We start from the raw sequence: 23,133 nt of genomic DNA on the forward strand, positions 1-23,133 counted from the left end.
GAGAGGCGCAGAGGTTTTTAATGAAGGCTCGGAGAGGCGCAGAGGTTTTTAATGAAGGCTCGGAGCGGCATGGTTGTTTTTAACGAAGGCTCAGGGTGGTGTGGAGATGTAATAAATAGTGATGAGCGAGTGTACTCTTTGCTCGGGTGACCTCCGAGTATTTGTTATTGCTCGGAGATATAGTTTTCATCGCCTCAGGTGCATGATTTACGGCTGCCAGATAAGCTGAATACATGTGGGGATTCCCTAACAAACAGGCATTCCTCACATGTATTCAGTGTATCTGGAAACCATAAATCATGCAACTGAGGCAAAGAAAACTATATCTCCGAGCAATAACAAATACTCGGGACGTCACCCGAGCGTGCTCTGGAAAACCCGAGCAACGAGTATATTCACTCATCACTAGTAATAAACACTCAGAGCAGAAGTGCAAAAGGTTCGGAGCGTCGCGGAGGATTTAAATGAAGGCTCAGAGCGGTGTGGAGGTGTAATAAAGGCTCAGAGCAGCAGAGATGCAGCTGTGTTTTCCTTTTATATATACAAGACACATTTATCCATTAAATTTATAACACAGTACAAAAAAAACACATCAACTAATGATTCATACAATGCAGAATTCATAGCAATCCTTCCGAGGGGCACAGAGGCGGCAGAGCACGGAGGCCCCTCACTCACCTCTGCACGTTGAGGTTAAAAAAAAAATACATGAGAGGGAAAAAAGAAAAAGAGAAAAAAAAAAAAAACCCGGCCGCCCCCTCAAAATAGCAAACGTTTTATAATCCGGCTGCAGAAAACTGGAAGGAAAATACAAATTCTATGTTACATACAAGAAGGGGCAGGGGAGGGGAGAGGCCGGCAGAGGCTCAGCATGGAGGGGCTGCAGAGAACGCGGAGGTCTCGTGTGCTGATCCTGTGGTTCGGTTGGGGGAGGGAGATTATAAGATCTGCAGTTCAGTTCGACCCCCAGCTGTAACTGCTGTACGCAGACTTGCTGGCCTGAGACTTCTGTGGCATGGAGGCGCCTTGGTTTCTTTGTCCGGAGCCAGTCTGTGAAGACAGCAGAAAACACCTCAGACCCCTCATTATGGGAAAGACCCCGCTACTGATGCACAGAGCAAAAAAATTCTATGGGATTTTGGGTTACCTCCTCAATGAGGCTACATTCCCACAATGAGATGATGTTGCAGATTTTTTGCACCTATTTTAATATGGTTACTTGCATTTTTTTGCCTGTTTTAACAGTGCCATGCTTTAAGCCCTTAGTGACAGGGCCATTTCTGACCAGTGTCACTTTATGTGGTAATAACTGTGGAACACTTTAACATCCCATTGATTTTGAAACTTTTTTTTTTGTGACACAAACTACCTTATGATAATGAGAACCTATACGAGAAATGAGTTAAATGCCCTGAAATAAATGTGTAAGGTCTAGATAACTAAATAAACAAAGGAAAACCAGTGTCTCCTTATAAATATATAAAAAAAAGTTTATTGACAACATACACATATCATAAGGGTGAGTACAAATACATAACACTTAATAAGCTAAATGAATAAGATGACAGGCAAAGACAAAAAAACACAGACACTGGGTACTGCACGTGTCCAGCGGCATGCACACATGGAATATAGTGCAGGATAATGGCAAATCTCAGAGGTGACCATTAAAAGTATACCAACTCATTGTGGTGGTGGTGGGTCCATACACCTTCCCTTGATAAATATTAAAGCATAAAGTAATCCCAGGGGCTCATGTAACTGGGAAAGGGGGCAGGCCCACAAACATCATCCAAAAATAAAGTGCTGCAAATAGTGCTATCAGCGAATTGCTTACCCATGTGGGGGGTCTCAGTGTCTACCTGTTGTGGCCCCGACGCGCGTTTCGTGTGGTGGGCTTCCTACTTTATGATAATGGGAAATTTAGGTTGATACGTTTTGCATTTATTTATAAAAATATCAGAAATGTGCTAAAAATTTAAAAAATTTGCAATTTTCAAACTCTGAATGATTATCCCTTTAAACCAGATAGTCATACCACACATAAACATTAATAAACAACATTACACTCATGTCTGCTTTACATCAGCACCATTTGTAAAATGTTCTTTTGTTGGCATTTTAGAAGGTCTAACCTCTTAACCCCCAGAGCTTTTTTCGTTTTTGCATTTTCGTTTTTCGCTCCCTTCCTTCCCAGAGCCATAACCTTTTAATTTTTCCATCAATATGGCCATGTGAGGGCTTATTTTTTGCATGACGAGTTGTACTTTTGAACGACACCATAAGGCCGGGATCACACATACGCAAGATACATCCGAGTCTCGCAGGTGAAATCCCTCCTCTGGCGCCGGCACTTGGGAGTGGAGTGTGCAGCTCCATGTGTTGCTGTGCGGCTGCACGCTCCGCTCCGGAGTGCCAGCGCCAGAGGAGGGTTTTCACCTGCGAGACTCGCACGTATCTCACGTATGTGTGATCCCGGCCTTAGTTTTACCATGTTGTGAAAATGGGAAAAAAAATTCCTAGTGCGGTGAAAGTACAATCCCACACTTGTTTTTTGTTTGGCTTTTTTGCTAGGTTCACTAAATGCTAAAACTGACCGGATATTATGATTCTACAGGTCAGTACGAGTTCATAGACACCAAACATGTTTAGGTTCTTTTTTATCTAAGTGGTGAAAAAAAATCTTTGTGTTAAAAAAAAAAAAAAATTGTATTATATTCCAATACCCGTAGTGTCTCCATTTTTTGTGATCTGGGGTCGGGTGAGGGCTTATTTTTTGCTCGCCGAGCTGACGTTTTTAATGATACTATTTTGGTGGAGATACGATCTTTTGATCGCCTGTTATTGCATTTTAATGCAATGTTGCGGCGACCAAAAAAAACTTAATTCTGGCGTTTTGACTTTCTTGCAACGCCGTTTAGTGATTAGGTTAATCCTTTTTTTTTCCTTGATAGATCGGGCGATTCTGAAAGTGGAGATACCAAATATGTGAATGTTTGATTTTATTTTTATTGTTTTATTTTGAATGGGGCGAAAGGGGGGTGATTTGAACTTTTATATATATTTTTTTTTTTTCTTTACTTTTGGCATGCTTCGAGACTAGAAGCTGCCACAACCCGTTTGGCTCTGCTACATAGAGGCGATGTTCAGATCACCTCTGTATAGCAGATTTACTCCACTTGCTATGAGCGCCGACCACTGGGTGGCGCTCACAGCAAGCCGGCACCGACAACCATAGAGGTCTCCAGGAGACCTCAGGTTGTCATGCCAACACACCGGTGACCCGCGATCACGTGACAGGGGTCAATGGTATGCATATTTCCGGAAGCGCGATTTAAATGCTGCTGTCAGAGTTTGACAGCAGCATTTAACTGGTTAATTGCGGACACATGTCAGCTGTTCAAAACAGCTGACATGTTCCCGGAAAGATGTGGGCTCACCGCCGGAGCTCACATCAAATGGAGGGAGTCAGACATCAGCGTACTATTACGCCCGATGTTGGAAAGGAATTCAAAATGTAGCAGTAATTTTTCAAGGAAATTAAAATGTATTTTTCTAGGTACCTGTTCAGGTTTGAAGTGACTCTGGGGGTTCTATATATTGGAAAACCCCAAAAATGATGTCATTTTAAAACCACACCCCTCAACGTATTCAAAATTGCTTTCAGCTTATTCAATAACCCCTTTCTGACCTCGGACGGGATAGTACGTCCGAGGTCAGAAGCCCCGCTTTGATGCGGGCTCCGGCGGCGAGCCCGCATCAAAGGCAGGACATGTCAGCTGTTTTGAACAGCTGACATGTGCCCGCAATAGCGGCGGGTGAAATCGCGATTCACCCACCGCTATTAACTAGTTAAATGCCGCTGTCAAACGCTGACAGCAGCATTTAACCGGCGCTTCCGGCCGGGTGGACGGAAATGAGCGCATCGCCGACCTCCGTCACATGATCGGGGGTCAGCGATGCTTCTGCAGAGTAACCATAGAGGTCCTTGAGACCTCTATGGTCACTGAATGCCGGTAGCTGTGAGCGCCACCCTGTGGTCGGCGCTCATAGCACACCTGCATTTCTGCTGCATAGATCTTATGATGCTGCGGACATGCTGCAGATCTGAAATACATGCCCCGCAGGTTAGTTTAAACAGCGTTAAAAAAGAAGCACAGTGGGAAGATTTCTATAAATCCCATCCACTTAGCTGGAACTGTTAAGACGCTGTGTTTTTCACACAGCAAAAATATATCAAAAGCTCATGATGGGAATGTAGCCTTACACCCCAGAGCTGCACTCACTTTTCTGGTGCCGTCACTGTGTACATACATAACTGATCCTGTATACTACAGAGCTGCGCTCACAATTCTGCTGGTAGTGACACCCAGTTACCTGAGCATCCTGCTGGAGGTGGTGATGCAGAATCTGAGAGTGCGGCTGCTGATGTGGAGCCAGAATGTGCATGAATGGAGCCGGGGGATATGCCGCCGCAGTGGCCGGGTTCATGGGGCCACCACTGCCCAGAGCTGAGGGCAAGTTAAAGGAGGTGGCGGGGGTCCCAGTGTGGAATCCCTGCTTCTCGAATGATTGCTGTGAGGAGAGGATACAAGCTGTGAGTATCCAGCCCCTAAAGTAAAAGCCCCACCTTCCCAGCAGGGGACAGCAGCGCTCCTCCAATCACCTACCTGCGTCTTGGAATAGACTGAGCCAGAGATATCCGGCACACCGGTGTTACTGGAGGTGACAGACACGCCTGTAGGGACAGCAGAGGAGCATGTGCTGAGCAAGTCCGGCTGTACCCCTCTACCCTGTATGTAGGCATGATTAACCCCTTCTACACCTGGCACTCAGCAAACCAATAGCTGGGGCAGGTGGAAATTAGGCTGGGGTACGAGGTTAATGCACGAGGATACAGAGGGGTCAAGCTGGGGCCTAAAGGAGTGGAGGATTAGGAGATGGCTGCTATATAAGAGAGGAAGAGGCAAAGCGGGGCGGGCAAGAGGGCAAAGAAGCAGAGAGCACTTACCAGCGCCGGGTCCATTGGTGCAAGCAGCAGCAGGTTTGCTCTGAGCAGCAGAAGCCCCACTAAATGCACCCTTACAGAAATCACCCACGCTGGAAACCTGGCCCAAGTCCTCAAAGCCTGCGAACAGACACAGCCCTCAGCATGGGAAGGGATCCCGGGGACCCCCCCACCCATGCCTCCCCCACAAGCCGAGCCCCTCCGACGTCACAACACAAGAGGCCGCTGCCGAGACCCCACAGCTCAGCACCTGCTGCTGCTCGGACCACCAGCGGGGGGCAGACGCTCTGCTACAGGGAAAAGTTAGGACACAGGCACAAAAGAGCAGGAAGGGGGTGCGGAGAAGGGGGCAATCACTGCTCACCCCAAATCTACATCTCACCCCCTGGAGTCTGTCAGAACATGGGTGGCATCTCCTTACCGGTGCTGTAGGCATGGGAGCCGTAACTTGGCGCTTGCTGGAAGGCGCCAGCAGATGTATTCACCCCAACATTGACTCCGTGCTGTTTTGATGTGGTAGGTGCCACCTGGAGGGGAGACAAGAGGTGTACAGAGCCTATGAGGGTGAGGCGGCATTGGCTGCCTGCGTGGTGTCATGCCCGTTTGTCCAGGAAAGGGGTCCTGTAGGGAGTGACGGGGAGCCCACAGAGGGCAGGCAGACGCCGGGACATACCTGGAGGCGCAGGAAGGAAGACACAGCCGCTGCCATCCACCATGTGTCACCTGCAGTCACAGGGGTCAGACCCTGCATCCGCCCACTCATCCCTCCCCCAATAAAGGACGGCTCGGAAAGAGCAGATGGGCCACACTTTATTGAAAATACTTTTATTAAGTATCAAGATTTGTACAAATCAGGCAACAAAGATGAATTATCACAAGCCCGGCGTTGTCGGCGGCGAACGGAGACCCTCCATTAGGGACCTCGTGGTTGACCGGAGGCAGCAGCAATCCACTGGGGGCCCGTATAGGAAACACCAGCCCTGACCACACTCTGGGTCCACCCTTGCCCTCCAATCAATGCTACGCTAAACACAGAACGGAGGTCCAGACGTCCAATAAGCAGACTCCCCCTAAAATACATCCGAAGTGCCGGACCCCCCAAGGCCAGGTGTCCATTCCAAATCCGCAGGACTTCTGACAGTTCACCACTGCCCGTATACAGGGGCTTCATGTCCGAACCACAGGAATATAGGGTGGCTCGTGTGTATAAGATGCTATGTTCAGGGGCTTCCCATCTCCCCCTCCCCAAAAACAGCTTTGGGTGACACCGTTTACTAACGGAAATGGGAACTCACTGGGAATACGGCGGGTCCATACTGGAAGGTGCTTGGCAGACCCGGTACCCCGGTGTAGTAGGGAAGACTTGTGTAGCTGTAACCGGGCGGCAGCGCAGGATTCAGGAATGTCTGCTGTGTGGTGTGGTGACCCTGCGTCTGGCTCTGCTGCGGCTGCGCCAAGGTGGTAGCTGGAGCCGGGGAAGACGCATCTCCACGACCGAACTTGGAGAGATCACCTGAAAGGAGGAGGAAAAGAAGGTAGTCATCAGCAACTGGGCAGAAAAATGGAGGTAGCTACACTGGTGGCCAGGCACACTCCCACTACAGGTACACCTACCAGAATAGGGGTTACTTGTCAGATTGGCGTCTCTCCCAGTGAGCGCGGTGCTGGGTGTGGGGAAAGGGATGCTGTAATAATCCTACAAAGCAGAAAGCAGAGCAGTCAGTTAATCGGACGTGGAGAAACTGGCCCGGGGGTGGTGTGGGGGTCCGCCGTGCATCACTCACCAGGGGAAACCTTGTCTGTAACATCTGCAGGTCGTCATAGCCATAGACCTGGGGCTGGAAACACAACAGTGTGCATGTTAATTGCCGACCGCGGTAAAGGTGCCTGACCCTCTGCATTACCAGCCATCACTCCCACCATTCTCTCCTCTCTTTCCCAGCAAGAACTATTACACGACCACTGCAGCCAGAGGTCAAATGCTGTATAAAGCCAGACAGAACAGTTTCCTATTACAACAGCAGCAGTGTAGAGGAACCACCACAGACCAACAAGAACTTACGGGATAAGCGTGTAACAGACCGGGAGCCATAATGTATGGGTTTGGTAACAGCGGTGCGACGCCAGGAGGTAAGTTTGGAGGTGCTTTACCTGCGAGAAGCAAAAGACAAAGGGTTAACATTGCACAGCCTGGCACACAGGTTGGCATAGGGCATAGTGGCAGGTGCAGTACCTGACGTGGTGGCTATGGAGTTTCGAGTAGAGGGAGCGATGGTGGAGCTGGTGCCGAGACCCAGGCCGAGGCTGCTGACGCTGAGGGAGGAGGACACGGGCGCAGCGCTGGCGATGGTACTGGGCACCGTAGAGAAGGTGGCAACTGAATGTAGGCTAACATCGCTCTCCACATTGGTGTGCTGCTCGGAAAGAGACAGGTATATTATGGAGTAGATAATATGTTATCTATGCTGTCTACAGGTGTACGGACGCTGTGGCCAGTGGGCACCACGTGGGTGGCCACACGGCAGCAGATCCAGCTGCTCTAGCATGTACTGTCCCCCTTCAAGGCCATGGGAGCAGCCAGAAGGGTCAACTTACATGCAGGACACGGGACTACAACTCACCAGAGGTGTGGATGATGAGGTTCGTACTGTGGAGGATACAGGCGTCTGGTGCTGAGGGGGTAACGTACTGTAAGAGACAAGAGGAGAGGCTGCTATTGTGGTTCTGTCTCTGGGGGGAGGACCTCGGGCTGCCCACTCTAGAGCACACTACCTGCTAAGCTGAACTGAGACCACCGGGTTCTGCAGCTCCTCAGTGTGGCTTAGGTTGCTCAGCTGAGACTGGTGGGGTCCGGCGGTGGTCAGTAAGGAGGACGCAGACACCGAGTCGTTGAGGGAGACTATGCTGCTGGAAGCAGACGATGAATCGGCTTTAATTGTGGGGGCTGAGGGAACTGGAAGAGAAAAAAAAAAAAGCGGAGGTTAGGGTAGCCATTGTGCTGTATTATCACTGTACAGACCAGTCCCAGGCACCACAACCACACTACACGTGACACCTCGTATGACCGCTCTGATTACTGTACGACACACTGTCCCCCCTTTATGGCTACATACAGCCAGAAAGGGTCTACGGGTGTCCGGTGCCATCGCACCCGACAAGAGGAGGACATACCTTCTCCTGATACAGGAGTCTGCATGGTGGACGTCTGCGAGGAGCTGTAGCCACTCTACGAGGAGAGAAGAGACACGACATAAAGGACCAATCAGGCAGTACATTATCTTGGCAGATGTAATGACCACACACAGACCAGGCAGCCAGGACACTGGACTGACAGCCGTGGAGGGCACACTTAATATTGCATGCGCTGTCCCCCCCTGATGGCCACAATTGCTACCAAAAAGGGTCTACTGTCATGCTGCAGAGAAGAACGCCCCCGCACTGTGCCCCCAACATACAGTACCTTGGACTGGCTGAGCTCCTTCTGTGGTGAGGAGGTGGAGGAGGAGATAGGGTAGCGCCGGGTCTGCGTGGACCTCTGTTCGTATAAGGGGCCCTGAGTGCTGCTCTGTGAGGTAAATGTTGTGGTCTGGATGCCGCTTCCTTGGTACACAGACTCAGGACTCTGACTGCTGATTGCACTGCTGGACGATTCACTGCAAGAGATGGCACCTGTTATACAGCAGACCGCGATGGACCATCACCTCCTGAGAGGCGGCCCCCAGCCCAACCAAACACCCCCCCTCCCAAAACCAATGACCGGACAGCACCCCCCCCTACCGGTAGCAGAAGATGTTATCTGATAAAGAGTCACAGACCATGGTGGAAGTAATCAGTGGTGTCGTCCACAAGTCATGCTGACTTTGCCGCTATAGAGGTAGCATTTAAAAGGTATACTACTGCCGTGCACCCGCTCCCTCAAGGCACACCGAATGTCACACCTTGCCGGGCTGGTGTAGAGACTGCTCTGGGCCTGGGTCACAGTCGTGTTGGTGGTCGGAGAGGACTCATACTCTGGGAGGTCTGGCTCAGACCCAAACTGCAAAGCACCAAACTGTAGATTGAGCCCCGCCATATCGGCTGTTCCAGGCATCTCCACGGCCAGAGCTGGAATCTGCGGAGAAACAGGAGATGTAAAGAAGAGGAAACCACTGTCTTGGAGACGCAGGTGTGTGTGGAGGGCCCAGGTGTATGTATGGGAATACTGGCCACAATCTGTGTAGTGGGGGTCTAACATGTCCTGTAGATGCCATGTAACCAGATACACACAGACAACCACTACCTTAGACGTAAGGGATGTTTTCTTCCTCTGCACTTTCATCTTATGGTGGGCCGGTTGCGGACTTCCTGACTGATTTTCGGGCGACACTGGGGACATCTGGGGGGGATGGTTTGTTTTGCTCATCAGAGGGGAGGATGGGCACACCGGCATTGCAGAGGGAGAGCTGGTGATGGTTGCCTTCTCTTGCAGGTACACATCCATCATGGTGGAGGCTGGGGAGAAGCTCTGGTGCTTGGTGAAGGGATCCGATGAGCTCTTCAGATCTGTGGGGAGATCACTTTTAGTGAATCGTCCCCTCATGTCCAGACGAGCCCAGGACAGAGAAGTCTTACCGAACTGCCCCAGGGCGGAGGTCTGCGCCGAGGAGCCCAGGTCCCAGGTTGTGGCACCAGAGGAGTCCGAGTTCTGAGCGGCAAGATGTGCCAGGGCCTGTGCAGTCTTAAACTGCTCCAGGAACTGAGATCCGGTGGTGGTGCCGCCCTTGGGCTCTCCCTCACCAAAGCCCTTACTCAGCATGCTGACCTGCAAAATAGGAGCACGGTTACCAGGACAGCAGGACGAGGGCCTGCAACATGCAGAGGGGACAGGAACGTTGTAGTGCCCCCACACAATAGTCAGCCAGAAACTGACAGGCAGTGGTGCGAGGCAACAGTTCTTATCGCATGCACTGTCCCCCCCTAATGGCCACACAAAGCCAAAAGGGGTCTACTGGCATGCTGCACGGGACAGACCGGTACATGGCACAGACTACAGCGACCTCAGAATGGTAATCATGGAAACAAATAGCAGGAAAAGCCTACCCAACTTAAAGCACAGCGCTCCAGATACATCTGATCCAGTCACACCCAGAGCTGCGCAGACACAGGACACCATACATACAAGCAGTAGTAACCTGGCGGTGATACTTGCCATGCTGCTGTGAGAGAAGGAGTTGCCAGGACTGGCCTGGGACAGGGAGCTCTGCTTGGAGTTGCTGAACACGAGGGGCTGGGATAGGGTGGGGTTCTGTGCAGGGTCCAGACTGGAGGCCTCGTTCTCTAGGGATGACGGGCTCTTCCCTAGTAAAACTGCCAGGTCGATCCTGTAGAGAGAGCAAATGAAGGCTGTGTCATGTATAAGGGACCCCAGCGTGTAGGGACCACTTCTCAGGCTGCCACTCACCTCTGGCCCGCAGTGATCGTCACACTCTCAGGGGCAAGGGGTACAGAAGAAACACTGGACGCTGTGAAGATCTTTGTTTCAGAAAGCTAAACAAAACAAAAAAAAAAGCTCATGACCTGACTCATCTGCTGGCAGAGTTCACCTGCAATGCTACAGAATTCTATGTGGGATTTGCACTCACATCCTCATTCCAGTCCTCAGTCCCCCACTCCTCTGTGGCTGTCCTCCAGGCACCTGGTAAAAAAAAGCACATGGAGGAGGGGGAATTATACAGGTAGGCAGAAGCCCCCGGACCCATCCCGGCAGCAGTCACCCCCAGATTTGCAAAATTAACACACACGCCATGTCCAAATTGAAAAATATTAACGCCCTGGAGCCATGAGTAATCCAGAGTGACACCACACCATGAGATGACACCAGCGACATCGATGTCTGCCACAGGGTAGAAGCCTCCGTTCACAGAGAGGACTAATCACATTGAGTCTTCTCTCCGCTCACACCCAGAGCTGCGCTCACAATTCTACTGATTCCACTGTCTTGAAGAGAGGTTCATTAACTTCATTACTCCCATCCCTAAAAGAAACACCCAAATCTCTACTGTACACCCCACCACTATAGCCTAGGGTCTCCCCACTTTTTCCTGTGTATGCAGCTTTGGATGTAACTGGAGTAGACTATTATATTGCCATAGAGAAAAAAAAAAAAGCTGAAAATACATTAATCAAGTCAAGATCAGTGAGCAGCCATGACCCCCAGTCACCCCCGCAGGCACTGTACAGAGTGCCACTGGCCAGAGGACATGCCACGTAGGGGCCACTACCAGCGGCAGTCATTTGTACAGAGCGAACTACAAGTTCCAGAATCTGCACACACAATGAGGGCAGCTGCAGAGGGGTGCAGTCCATGCTCTCCACACCCAGCCCCGTGAAGGGAGGGACAGGTTAGGAGGGAGATAAAAAACACACAACAGTCAGAAGTACGAGGTTGTCAGGGGCAGTGAGTGCACCTGGATATGTCATACCAGGAGCAGTGGAAAATTTTCGGGGATAATCTGACCCCTCACCCCCAATGAAATCAAGTCCTGAAACAAAAAGGGAAAAAAAACAAAAAACAAAGACAAATCAGATTGAGCTGAAGAACAGGCGGTTCCCCGAATCTCCTCACACCCCTCCTCCCCATACGTGGCCACAGCATCACCACCCCTGGAGGTCGCATGGTAGGGGCATAGGGACCGCAGGGGGCAGTGGGACATACTTGTTCCATCATCCGGCTCAAAGCTAGCGACGTTATTCCAAGTGCTGCTGTTCCCGTAGTTGTCCTCAGTGCTGGAGGGCTCAGCATAGTCTGCAGGGTTAAAGGTCCTGGAAGAAAGGGTCCGAAATAATCAAGGGACGGGTCAGACAGAATCCCACATGAGCACAAACAGTCGGGCACACGTACCCCATGCCCTGCGCAGAGAAGCGGCCGCCTCTTCTTCCTGATCCACCTAACCATAAAAAACAAAAAAAAACAAAAACAAAGAATAGCATTAGAGCCCGGAGGAGCTGCCCGTCTGTCACCTGTGGGGGCCTGAGGACATGGGCACAGACCTCTGCCCCGGCCACGCCCTCGGCGTCCTCTCTCTGTGCCTCTGCCTGAAGAGCCGCCAGATTTGCCACCTTCCAAACCGTTCTCCTGTGCCCGGACTGCAAGAGGAGAAAGTATCATGGTCAGACGGCAGGACACAGACTGACGGGCTGCAGCAGTCACTCGGTTAGTACCAGTCACTCACACTCTCTGCCGCGGCTCCCGCCGCGCCCTCTCCGCGGTGCCCCGCCACGCCGGCGGCTGTAGTCGCGCTCTCTGTCACGGTTCTCTCGCGTCTCCTCGCTCTGTTCGGCTTGCCCCGTCTCTTTCTGTCCAGACACTCCTTTCTTCTTACCCACCATCTCCCAGGAGTGCTGTAAGGGGTAGAACACAGCATGTCAGGGGGCACAGCCAGAGTGGCGGCCATTACAGACATGTCTCTCTCGTGCATCGCTCACCGTGTCGGGGTTCCCCTCCAGCAGGACATTGATGGCGCGGTTCAGATCGCCATTGCAGTCGTGAAGTGCAATCACACACTCATCCTGGTTCTTCCCCGTGATGTCGATCAGCTGAGGAGAGAAAGATGGAGGTGAACAGAGGGGCAAAGGCAACGTCTGCAGAATGGGATGCAACAGGGAATCATGACACCAAACCACAGAATAAGGAGAGGTCAGCGCTGATGCGATAACAAATATTCAGCTCTGGCCACACACTCACCTGTTTTACTTCTTCCTCAAAGTCAGCGTCATTCTGGTCCGAAATCATCTGTGCCAACCGGATCTGCTCTGCGGTGGCCTAGACAGGGAGCGGAGACATCAGTCGGATAGGGCATGTGTGAGAGGGGATGCTGCCCCTGGGGAACTGTCATTACCTGAGGCCTTTGCTTGTGCTGCGTCTGGTTCTGTGTCTGTTCCCAGGTTCCCCGGGTGCGGGTCGTGGCCACCGAGGTCATCATTTACAGTATATACAAATAACAGTATTTACAAGTTACAGCTCTGTAGAGGAAGCAGAGAGGGTTAAAGCTGGGGACCCCAAAAGGCCGGCAGATCTATACATTACTTATCCTGCATGATACCCCTCCCCCAGGACTGGGCTTCTAGCATTGCCTCATATACCTGGAGCACACCCCCTCCCCTCCAGCACCAGGCCCAGAATGGGCCGAAAGTGCCCCCTGCAGGACCCAAGTCCTACATCAGGTGCAGACGCAGCATTCATAGAGAGCAGAGTATTGACAAAACCATGTGACAGCCCACAGAGGATCACCGTGGCCACTGCTGTATAACTGATTAAAAAAAAGGAAAATAAACTGTGCCAACAAAGCAGTGCTGCTCACACGACACGTCATGCAGAGGATGTTGACATGAGAGGGATAAGCCTCACAGTCTTACGTTACCCGGTGTCCCCCGCAAGACAAGTAGTCTAACATGATGTGTGACAACAGGTGCAGGACAAGAGTCGGCCACTGCTATATAAGGAGCTGTTTCTCCTGTCACTGTATCCCATCAAGGGGGGTCCTCACCACAAACCCCGAGGGGACACAGCACAGGGGGGGGTCCTAAATGCAGACCCCAATGGGGGCTGGGGTCCTCAACGCAGACCTTGAGGGGATACAGCAGAGGGAAGAGGGGGAAGTCTTAAGTCTTCAGCGAAGACCTCGACGGGACACAGCACACGCGGGTGGGTCCTCATTGCAGACCCCTAGGGGACACAGCACGGGGGGTGTCCTCACCGCAGACCCCAAGTGGACTCAGCACAAGGGAGGTCCTAAATGCAGACCTCGAGTGGACACAGCACAGAGGTGGGGGGCCTGGGGTCCTCAACGCAAACCTCGAGGGGACACCGGGGGCTCATCGCAGACCCCAAGGGGACACAACACAAAGGGGTGCTCAAGATAGACCTCGAGGGGACACAGCACAAAGGTATCCTCACCACAGACCCCAAGGGGCATACAGCAAGGGGGATCCTCACCGCAGACCCCGAGACACAGCACAGGGGGGTCCTCACCGCAGACCCTGAGGGGACACACCCCAAAACGGGGGGGGGGTTTCTCACCGCAGACCCCAAGGGGACACACCCCAAACGGGGGAGGGGGGGATCTTACTGCAGACCCCAAAGGGCAAACAGGAAGGGGGGTCCTCACCGCAGACCCCGAGGGGACACGGCACGGGGGGGGGGGGGATCTTTCACCGCAGACCCCAAGGGGACACAGCACGGGGGGGTCCTCACCGCAAACCCTGAGGGGCAAACAGCAAGGGGGATTCTCTCCGCAGACCCCGAGGGGACACAGAATGGGGGGGGGGGGTCATCCTCGCCACAGACCCCGACACAGGACAGGGGATGAACTACAAGTCCCAGCAGCCTGTGCCATCACTGCTGGGAGAGGTTACCCAGGACTGATCTCATCCAATAAGGAGTTTGGAGAAAAGACCGGAAAAACCGGCGACCCAGGCGGCAACCGCAGCTACTCCACCCCGAGGCTTCACCCGGCCTAATAGGCCGCAGCGCCGGAGGAGCCGCGGAGGCGCATTGTGCTCTCGGACCGCCACCGTCGCAGCCCGGGTCGCTCTCCCAACAGACTACTACCGCCGTGCCTCCGCCACCGACATTACATTAACCCCCTCCCACCGAGCTTCGAGAAAAGCTCCGTCCTCACCTGCGGCTCCTCCGCTCTGACACCACGTGACCGCACTTCCGCTCCACCCCCTCTCACGTACGCTAGGCTGCGTCAAGACGCGTCCAGGATGCGTTTCACAGGGCTGTGCGTTCCACAACTCGATCTTGGAGGAAGTGATTGGATGGCTGATGGCAAGGGCCTGGTTTGCGGGTTGAAAGGGTCACGTGACATAGGCGGAAAAAAAATAATTAAAAACGAGGAAAAAAGATGGTGAAGACACAGCACAAAGAGAGTAACTGGCTGTCCGGGGTCAACGTGGTGCTGATCATGGCCTACGGCAGCCTGGTGAGGAAGAGGACGGGAGAGCTGTACAGGGGGGTTTCCCAGGGCACCAATACAATGGGCTGCTGTCTCACTGCACCCAAACCCTCATAACTGTCAGCACCACATAAAGCGCTTGGAACAGTCAGCAAGCAGGAAGGAGGGCTGGCAAACGAGCAGCTGGCTGTGCGGAGGGGACAGTGAGAGAGAAAGCAGGGGGCTGTGCAGAGGGGACAGTGAGAGAGAGGGCAGGGGGCTGTGCGGAGGGGACAGTGAGAGAAAGCAGGGGGCTGTGCGGAGGGGACAGAGAGAGAGAAAGCAGGGGGCTGTGCGGAGGGGACAGAGAGAGAGAAAGCAGGGGGCTGTGCGGAGGGGACAGTGAGAGAGAAAGGGCAGGGGGCTGTGCGGAGGGGACAGTGAGAGAGAAAGCAGGGGGCTGTGCAGAGGGGACAGTGAGAGAGAGGGCAGGGGGCTGTGCGGAGGGGACAGTGAGAGAAAGCAGGGGGCTGTGCGGAGGGGACAGAGAGAGAGAAAGCAGGGGGCTGTGCGGAGGGGACAGAGAGAGAGAAAGCAGGGGGCTGTGCGGAGGGGACAGTGAGAGAGAAAGGGCAGGGGGCTGTGCGGAGGGGACAGTGAGAGAAAGGGCAGGGGGCTGTGCGGAGGGGACAGTGAGAGAAAGCAGGGGGCTGTGCGGAGGGGACAGAGAGAGAGAAAGGGCAGGGGGCTGTGCGGAGGGGACAGAGAGAGAGAAAGGGCAGGGGGCTGTGCGGAGGGGACAGAGAGAGAGAAAGCAGGGGGCTGTGCGGAGGGGACAGTGAGAGAGAAAGGGCAGGGGGCTGTGCGGAGGGGACAGAGAGAGAAAGCAGGGGGCTGTGCGGAGTGGACAGAGAGGGAGAAAGCAGGGGGTTGTGCGGAGAGGACAGTAAGAGAAAGCAGGGGGCTATGCGGAGGGGACAGAGAGGTAGAAAGCTGTGGGTTGTGCGGAGAGGACAGTAAGAGAAGGCAGGGGGCTGTGCGGAGGGGACAGTGAGAGAGAAACCAGGGGGCTGTGCGCAGGGGATAGTGAGAGAGAGCAGGGGGCTGTCCGGAGGGGACAGTGAGAGAAAGCAGGGGGCTGTGTGGAGGGGACAGTGAGAGAGAAAGCAGGGGGCTGTGCGGAGGGGACAGTGAGAGAGAAAGCAGGGGGCTGTGCGGAGGGGGCAGTGAGAGAGAAAGGGGGCTGTGCTGAGGGGACAGTGAGAGAGAAAGCAGGGGGCTGTGCGGAGGGGACAGTGAGAGAGAAAGGGGGCTGTGCTGAGGGGACAGTGAGAGAAAAAGCAGGGGGCTGTGCGGAGGGGACAGTGAGTGAGAAAGCAGGGGGCTGTGTGGAGGGGACAGTGAGAGAGAAAGCAAGCAGGGGGCTGTGCGGAGGGGACAGAGAGAGAAAGCAGGGGGCTTTGCGGAGAGGACAGTGAGAGAGAAAGCAGGGGGCTGTGCGGAGGGGGCAGTGAGAAAGGGGGCTGTGCTGAGGGGACAGTGAGAGAGAAAGCAGGGGGCTGTGCGGAGGGTACAGTGAGAGAGAAAGGGGGCTGTGCTGAGGGGACAGTGAGAGAAAAAGCAGGGGGCTGTGCGGAGGGGACTGAGAGAGAAAGCAGGGGGCTGTGTGGAGGGGACAGTGAGAGAGAAAGCAAGCAGGGGGCTGTGCGGAGGGGACAGAGAGAGAAAGCGGGGCTTTGCGGAGGGGACAGTGAGAGAGAAGGGCTGTGCGGAGAGGACAGTGAGAGAGAAAGCAGGGGGCTGTGCGGAGGGGACAGTGAGAGAGAAAGCAGGGGGCTGTGAGGAGGGGACAGTGAGAGAGAAAGCAGGGGGCTGTGCAGAGGGGATAGTGAGAGAGAAAGCAGGGGGCTGTGCGGAGGGTATAGTGAGAGAGAAAGCAGGGGGCTGTGCGAAGGGGACAGTGAGAGAGAAAGCAGGGGGCTGTGCGGAGGGGACAGAGAGAAAGCAGTGGGCTGTGCGGAGGGGACAGAGAGAGAAAGCAGGGGGCTGTGCGGAGGGGACAGAGAGAGAGAAAGCAGGGGGCTGTGCGGAGGGGACAGTGAGAGAGAAAGGGCAGGGGGCTGTGCGGAGGGGACAGAGAGAGAAAGCAGGGGGCTGTGCTGAGGGGACAGTGAGAGAAAGGGCAGGGGGCTGTGCGGAGGGGACAGTGAGAGAAAGGGCAGGGGGCTGTGCGGAGGGGACAGTGAGAGAAAGGGCAGGGGGCTGTGCGGAGGGGACAGTGAGAGAAAGCAGGGGGCTGTGCTGAGGGGACAGTGAGAGAGAAAGCAGGGGGCTGTGTGCTGAGGGGACAGTGAGAGAGAAAGCAGGGGGCTGTGTGCTGAGGGGACAGTGAGAGAGAAAGCAGGGGGCTGTGTGCTGAGGGGACAGTGAGAGAGAAAGCAGGGGGCTGTGCTGAGGGGACAGAGAGAGAAAGCAGGGGGCTGTGCGGAGGGGACAGTGAGAGAGAAAGCAGGGGGCTGTGCTGAGGGGACAGAGAGAGAAAGCAGGGGGCTGTGCGGAGGGGACAGTGAGAAAGCAGGGGACTGTGCGGAGGGGACAGTGAGAGAGAGGGCAGGGGGCTGTGCGGAGGGGACAGTGAGAGAGAAAGCAGGGGGCTGTGCGGAGGGGACAGTGAGAGAGTAAGCAGGGGGCTGTGCGGAGGGGACAGTGAGAGAGAAACCAGGGGGCTGTGCGGAGGGGACAGTGAGAGAGAAAGCAGGGGGCTGTGCGGAGGGGACAGTGAGAGAGAAAGCAGGGGCTGTGCGGAGGGGACAGAGAGAAAGCAGGGTGCTATGCTGAGGGGACAGTGAGAGAGAAAGCAGGGGGCTGTGCGGATGGGACAGAGAGAGAAAGCGGGGCTGTGCGGAGGGGACAGTGAGAGAGAAAGCAGGGGGCTGTGCTGAGGGGACAGTGAGAGAGAAAGCAGGGGGCTGTGCGGAGAGGACAGTGAGAGAGAAAGCAGGGGGCTGTGCGGAGGGGACAGTGAGAGAAAGCAGGGGGCTGTGCGGAGGGGACAGTGGAGAGAAAGGGGGCTGTGCGGAGGGGACAGTGAGAGAGAAAGCAGGGGGCTGTGCGAAGGGGATAGTGAGAGAAAGCGGGGGCTGTGCGGAGGGGACAGTGAGAGAGAAAGCAGGGGGCTGTGCGGAGGGGACAGTGAGAGATAGGGCAGGGGGCTGTGTGAAGGGGACAAAGAGAGAAAGCAGGGGGCTCTGCTGAGGGGACAGTGAGAAAGCAGGTGGCTGTGCTGAGGGGACAGTGAGAGAAAGCAGGGGGCTGTGCGGAGTGGACAGAGAGGGAGAAAGCAGGGGGTTGTGCGGAGAGGACAGTAAGAGAAAGCAGGGGGCTGTGCGGAGGGGACAGAGAGGTAGAAAGCTGTGGGTTGTGCGGAGAGGACAGTAAGAGAAGGCAGGGGGCTGTGCGGAGGGGACAGTGAGAGAGAAACCAGGGGGCTGTGCGCAGGGGATAGTGAGAGAGAGCAGGGGGCTGTCCGGAGGGGACAGTGAGAGAAAGCAGGGGGCTGTGTGGAGGGGACAGTGAGAGAGAAAGCAGGGGGCTGTGCGGAGGGGACAGTGAGAGAGAAAGCAGGGGGCTGTGCGGAGGGGGCAGTGAGAGAGAAAGGGGGCTGTGCTGAGGGGACAGTGAGAGAGAAAGCAGGGGGCTGTGCGGAGGGGACAGAGAGAGAAAGGGGGCTGTGCTGAGGGGACAGTGAGAGAAAAAGCAGGGGGCTGTGCGGAGGGGACAGTGAGAGAGAAAGCAGGGGGCTGTGTGGAGGGGACAGTGAGAGAGAAAGCAAGCAGGGGGCTGTGCGGAGGGGACAGAGAGAGAAAGCAGGGGGCTTTGCGGAGAGGACAGTGAGAGAGAAAGCAGGGGGCTGTGCGGAGGGGACAGTGAGAGAGAAAGCAGGGGGCTGTGCGGAGGGGGCAGTGAGAAAGGGGGCTGTGCTGAGGGGACTGAGAGAGAAAGCAGGGGGCTGTGCGGAGGGGACAGTGAGAGAGAAAGGGGGCTGTGCTGAGGGGACAGTGAGAGAAAAAGCAGGGGGCTGTGCGGAGGGGACTGAGAGAGAAAGCAGGGGGCTGTGTGGAGGGGACAGTGAGAGAGAAAGCAAGCAGGGGGCTGTGCGGAGGGGACAGAGAGAGAAAGCAGGGGGCTTTGCGGAGGGGACAGTGAGAGAGAAGGGCTGTGCGGAGAGGACAGTGAGAGAGAAAGCAGGGGGCTGTGCGGAGGGGACAGTGAGAGAGAAAGCAGGAGGCTGTGAGGAGGGGACAGTGAGAGAGAAAGCAGGGGGCTGTGCAGAGGGGATAGTGAGAGAGAAAGCAGGGGGCTGTGCGGAGGGTATAGTGAGAGAGAAAGCAGGGGGCTGTGCGAAGGGGACAGTGAGAGAGAAAGCAGGGGGCTGTGCGGAGGGGACAGAGAGAAAGCAGTGGGCTGTGCGGAGGGGACAGAGTGAAAGCAGGGGGCTGTGCGGAGGGGACAGTGAGAGAGAAAGCAGGGGGCTGTGTGGAGGGGACAGTGAGAGAAAGCAGGGGGCTGTGCGGAGGGGATAGTGAGAGAAAGCAGGGGGCTGTTCGGAGGGGATAGTGAGAGAGAAAGCCGGGGGCTGTGGGGAGGAGACAGTGAGATAGAAAGCAGGGGGCTGTGCGGAGGGGGCAGAGAGAGAAAGCAGGGGGCTGTGCGGAGGGGACAGTGAGAAAGCAGGGGGCTGTGCTGAGGGGACTGAGAGAGAAAGCAGGGGGCTGTGCGGAGGGGATAGTGAGACAGAAAGCGGGGCTGTGTGGAGGGGACAGTGAGCGAGAAAGCAGGGGGCTGTGCGGAGGGGACAGTGAGAGAAAACAGGGCTGTGCGGAGGGGACAGTGAGAGAGAAAGCAGGGGGCTGTGCGGAGGGTACAGAGAGAAAGCAGGGGGCTGTGCGGAGGGGATAGTGAGACAGAAAGCGGGGCTGTGTGGAGGGGACAGTGAGCGAGAAAGCAGGGGGCTGTGCGGAGGGGACAGTGAGAGAGAAAGCAGGGGGCTGTGGGGAGAGGACAGAGAGAAAGCAGGGGGCTGTGCGGAGGGGACAGTGAGAGAAAGCAGGGGGCTGTATGGAGAGGACAGTGAGAGAGAAAGCAGGGGGTTGTGCGGAGAGGACAGTGAGAGAGAAACCAGGGGGCTGGGTGGAGGGGATAGTGAGAGAGAGCAGGGGGCTGTGCAGAGGGGACAGAGAGAGCAGGGGGCTGTGCGGAGGGGACAGTGAGAGAGCAGGGGGATGTGAAGGGGGACAGTGAGTGAGCAGTAGGCTCTGCAGGGGAATAGCGAGCAGGGGGCTCTGCGGGGAACAGCAAGCAAACGGGACTCTGCAGAGGAAAAGCAAGCGAGCATGGGGGCGTGCGGGTGGAACAGTGAGTGAGCAGGGGGCTGTGTGTGGGAACAGTGGGAGAGGGAGCTTAGGGCTGTACAGGGGAAGAGCGAGCAGGGGGCTGTCTGTGGGAACTGTGGGAGATGGAGCCATGCAGGAGGACACTTGGTGAGCAGGGGGCTGTGTTGGAACAGTAGAAGAGGGAGCTTGGAACTGTGCGGGGGGACAGTGGGTGAGTGAGCAAGGGGCTGAAAAGGGGATGAGAGAGCGGGGTGTGTCAGAGGGCAGTGGACAATCGAGCAGGGAGCTGCATGGGAAGGGATGGCGAGTGAACAGGGGAGCCACATAGAGGGGACAATGAATGAGGAGGGGTCTCCTGGCTGCAATGATGCCGAGCTGTTAGCAGGGTTCCGGATTACTGGCAGGTCACTGTTTTATTTAACCCTTTGCTCTCTTCAGCTGTTCGTCCTCATGTTCATCTTTGTGAAGAGACAGATCATGAGATTTGCGATGAAGTCTCGTCGAGGCCCCCACGTGCCTGTAGGACACAATGCACCCAAGGTAAACAGTCTAAACGTTTCGGTCAGTTGGATGTGCTCACCTATCTTCTCTCCTTCTCATCCCCTCCCATCCTCTCTCTCCTCCACGTTTTTCAGTGGGGAATGCGCAATTCCTTTTTTCCAGTGGTATTGCTCCTCTCTTTTTTCCAGTGATGTTGCTCCCCTCTTTATTCCAGTGATGTTGCTCCTCTGCCTCTTCCAGTGGTGTTGCTCCCATTTTTTCTTGAGTAAGGTGTGCTCCCTTTCTCCAGTTGGGGGCCCTCCCGTCTAATCTCTCTGCCATTTTTCTTCTCTTTTCCTGCAGGACCTGCGGGAGGAGATTGATAACCGTCTCTCTAAGGTGCAGGACATAAGGTTTGAGCCACAGCTCCTGGCAGAGGGGGACGAGCGGATGCTCCAGCTGGGCTCTCAAGGTGAGGATCGGTGCCACAACCACCACCACCATGTTGGGCATCTTCTTCCCCCATCGGGTTTTCCCGTAACTCTTTGTGTCTGTGTCTGTGTCTTCCAGGCGGCTACAACTACCTTTACAGGATGAAGACACTGGATGCTGTGAAAGAGTCAGGTAATTGCCCTCCTAGCGATTAGAGAGAAGCAGCTCCATACAGCCCTGAGCCGTGGTGTCAGGACTCTGGGTCGCACTCCTGAAGGGCTGTTACAGTGTATCAGAGCTAGGCGAGAGATATGCCATAGTCGTGATTGCAGCATCTTTCACTAGTACCGATGAGGGACCTCATTCCTTGTTCTCTTGGTGGTGCCATCCACTCATCTCTCCATCCTTCCTTTTAGACATCCCCTTCCAGGAGAACGGAAAATTCCCCAAATCTTCGGTGGGGAAGAACTTCCAGGCCTACCTGCTGGAAATGACCAACGCCAGCTCACCCTTCAAAGGGGTGCGGAAGACATTATTGGACTCCCTGACAGAGGGTTATGACTCTGCACGGTACGGCACTGGGGTAAGAGCTTCCTCCCCATGGACGCTACTTAGGTTATGTCTCCTGGTAATAGGGGACGCTATAACCCCTCCACGGCAAATGACTTATGGGACTGACTCAGGACCTGAGCTCACCCATAAAATATAGTTGCCAACAGGTTGAGAGGAGGTAAATGGTCACTTTGGGTGGGATTTCCACAGGCAGGTGGCCCAGACCACCGCCATAGCGTGACTGCTTCATATTTATTGTGTCTTCCAGGTGTACGGGAGGCTGGAGCACGAGAAGTTCATGGAGGCGCTGGCAGAGTTATCGGCATTGTAAGGCACCTTTTCACAACCAGCATCACAGTGTGTATCATTGAGCTGCATTATTGACCCCTACTTTCTCTTTCTTCACCAGTGTTCAGACCAGGGAGGCCGGAAGCCACAGGCACCGCCATTCTGCCGTCAAGGACCTGACTTCGTCTCCCGAGTCTGCTGGGACTCCCACCATCCAGGTGACCTACCTGCCCTCCAGCCAGAAGAGCAAGAGACCCAAGCACTTCCTGGAGCTGAAGAACTTCAAAGACAACTACAATACCCTAGAGAGCACCTTGTGAGGACGGCCACATCGGGGTTCTCAGGCATAGGGAGGTCTTACTCATGCCTATGAGTCAGTTGGCTCCCTCTACTGGTGCTAGAAGATTAGGGCGTGCATGTTGGCGTATTCACTCCACTTACTGTTGTGTCCTCCGAGGCTCAAGCGGAGAGACGCCAAAAACTTGGCGGACGTCATCGATATAGCGGAGTGTTGTCCTACCAGTCCGAAACATGACCTGGATTTCTCTACATGACTCATCTCCAACAGACCTGTACATAGTGACAGACTTCGGGGACCCCACACACTGTGTATATACAGGGTCTCCTGCCATATACAGAAGGAGCAGACGGGAGGGGATGTATTATCAATGTACACTATTAAATAAGATAAACTAATGTGACCTGTATGTATTTATTACTAGATATGCACACGAGCGGTATTATACTGTTTATATTCTTTGTGACAAAGTCAATGGCAAAGTGCTGGAGGAGAGATACATTTCACTGAGGCTATTAGCTTCAGTGATTTGAAACCCAGAAGTTTGCTTCAGCACATTATGTGTTGAGAGTGGTTAATAGGCTATTTTAAGGACTGAGGTTTTTTTTTTGTGGATAACTGTAGAGCTGGTGGGAGGTTGTCCACCTTATCTCCACCAAAGGGTGTAGTCTGTGGTTTAAGTAGCCTCCTGAGGCATTCAATGTTCAGTGTGTCTGCAGATTCTAACTCCAAAGACGTGTTTGTGCTAACCTGAACTGCGTGCTT

The 23,133-nt window shown here is 54.5% G+C and overlaps 2 protein-coding genes across 9 annotated transcripts; one reads left to right on the forward strand and one right to left on the reverse strand.

The window, feature by feature from the left end:
• Nucleotides 1-516: 516 nt before the first annotated feature.
• Nucleotides 517-14,796, reverse strand: UBAP2L (ubiquitin associated protein 2 like). Of its 7 annotated transcripts, XM_077260591.1 has the most exons (30): nt 14,668-14,796; nt 12,886-13,009; nt 12,732-12,809; nt 12,473-12,583; nt 12,220-12,388; nt 12,038-12,133; nt 11,889-11,934; nt 11,703-11,809; nt 11,470-11,529; nt 10,630-10,682; nt 10,449-10,534; nt 10,197-10,368; nt 9,620-9,809; nt 9,288-9,550; nt 8,947-9,119; nt 8,469-8,661; nt 8,180-8,234; nt 7,781-7,961; nt 7,630-7,696; nt 7,242-7,422; nt 7,071-7,159; nt 6,793-6,846; nt 6,623-6,704; nt 6,304-6,521; nt 5,430-5,535; nt 5,012-5,128; nt 4,671-4,738; nt 4,378-4,575; nt 1,838-1,901; nt 696-1,050 (listed from the first exon to the last, which is right to left on the reverse strand). In XM_077260591.1, the coding sequence occupies exons 2-30, from the start codon at nt 12,967-12,969 to the stop codon at nt 818-820; spliced, it is 3,594 nt and encodes a 1,197-aa protein (XP_077116706.1). In that variant the 5' UTR covers nt 12,970-13,009; nt 14,668-14,796; the 3' UTR covers nt 696-817. The 7 variants fall into 7 exon arrangements, with proteins under 7 accessions (XP_077116710.1, XP_077116706.1, XP_077116707.1 ...); XM_077260595.1 differs by lacking the exon at nt 1,838-1,901 and having other exon boundaries at nt 517-1,050; nt 14,668-14,720; XM_077260592.1 differs by lacking the exon at nt 11,470-11,529.
• On the forward strand, nt 14,765-22,766 carry LTAP1 (lipid transport auxiliary protein 1). Of its 2 annotated transcripts, none has more exons than XM_077260599.1 (7): nt 14,765-14,973; nt 20,757-20,858; nt 21,162-21,270; nt 21,369-21,422; nt 21,647-21,813; nt 22,051-22,109; nt 22,192-22,766. In XM_077260599.1, exons 1-7 carry the CDS (start codon nt 14,896-14,898, stop codon nt 22,388-22,390), a joined length of 768 nt encoding a protein of 255 aa, XP_077116714.1. In that variant the 5' UTR covers nt 14,765-14,895; the 3' UTR covers nt 22,391-22,766. The 2 variants fall into 2 exon arrangements, with proteins under 2 accessions (XP_077116714.1, XP_077116715.1); XM_077260600.1 differs by having other exon boundaries at nt 14,769-14,973; nt 21,647-21,800.
• The last annotated feature ends 367 nt before the right edge of the window (nt 22,767-23,133 follow it).

Source organism: Ranitomeya variabilis, chromosome 1 (assembly GCF_051348905.1).
Source record: "Ranitomeya variabilis isolate aRanVar5 chromosome 1, aRanVar5.hap1, whole genome shotgun sequence".
NCBI lineage: Eukaryota > Metazoa > Chordata > Amphibia > Anura > Dendrobatidae > Ranitomeya > Ranitomeya variabilis.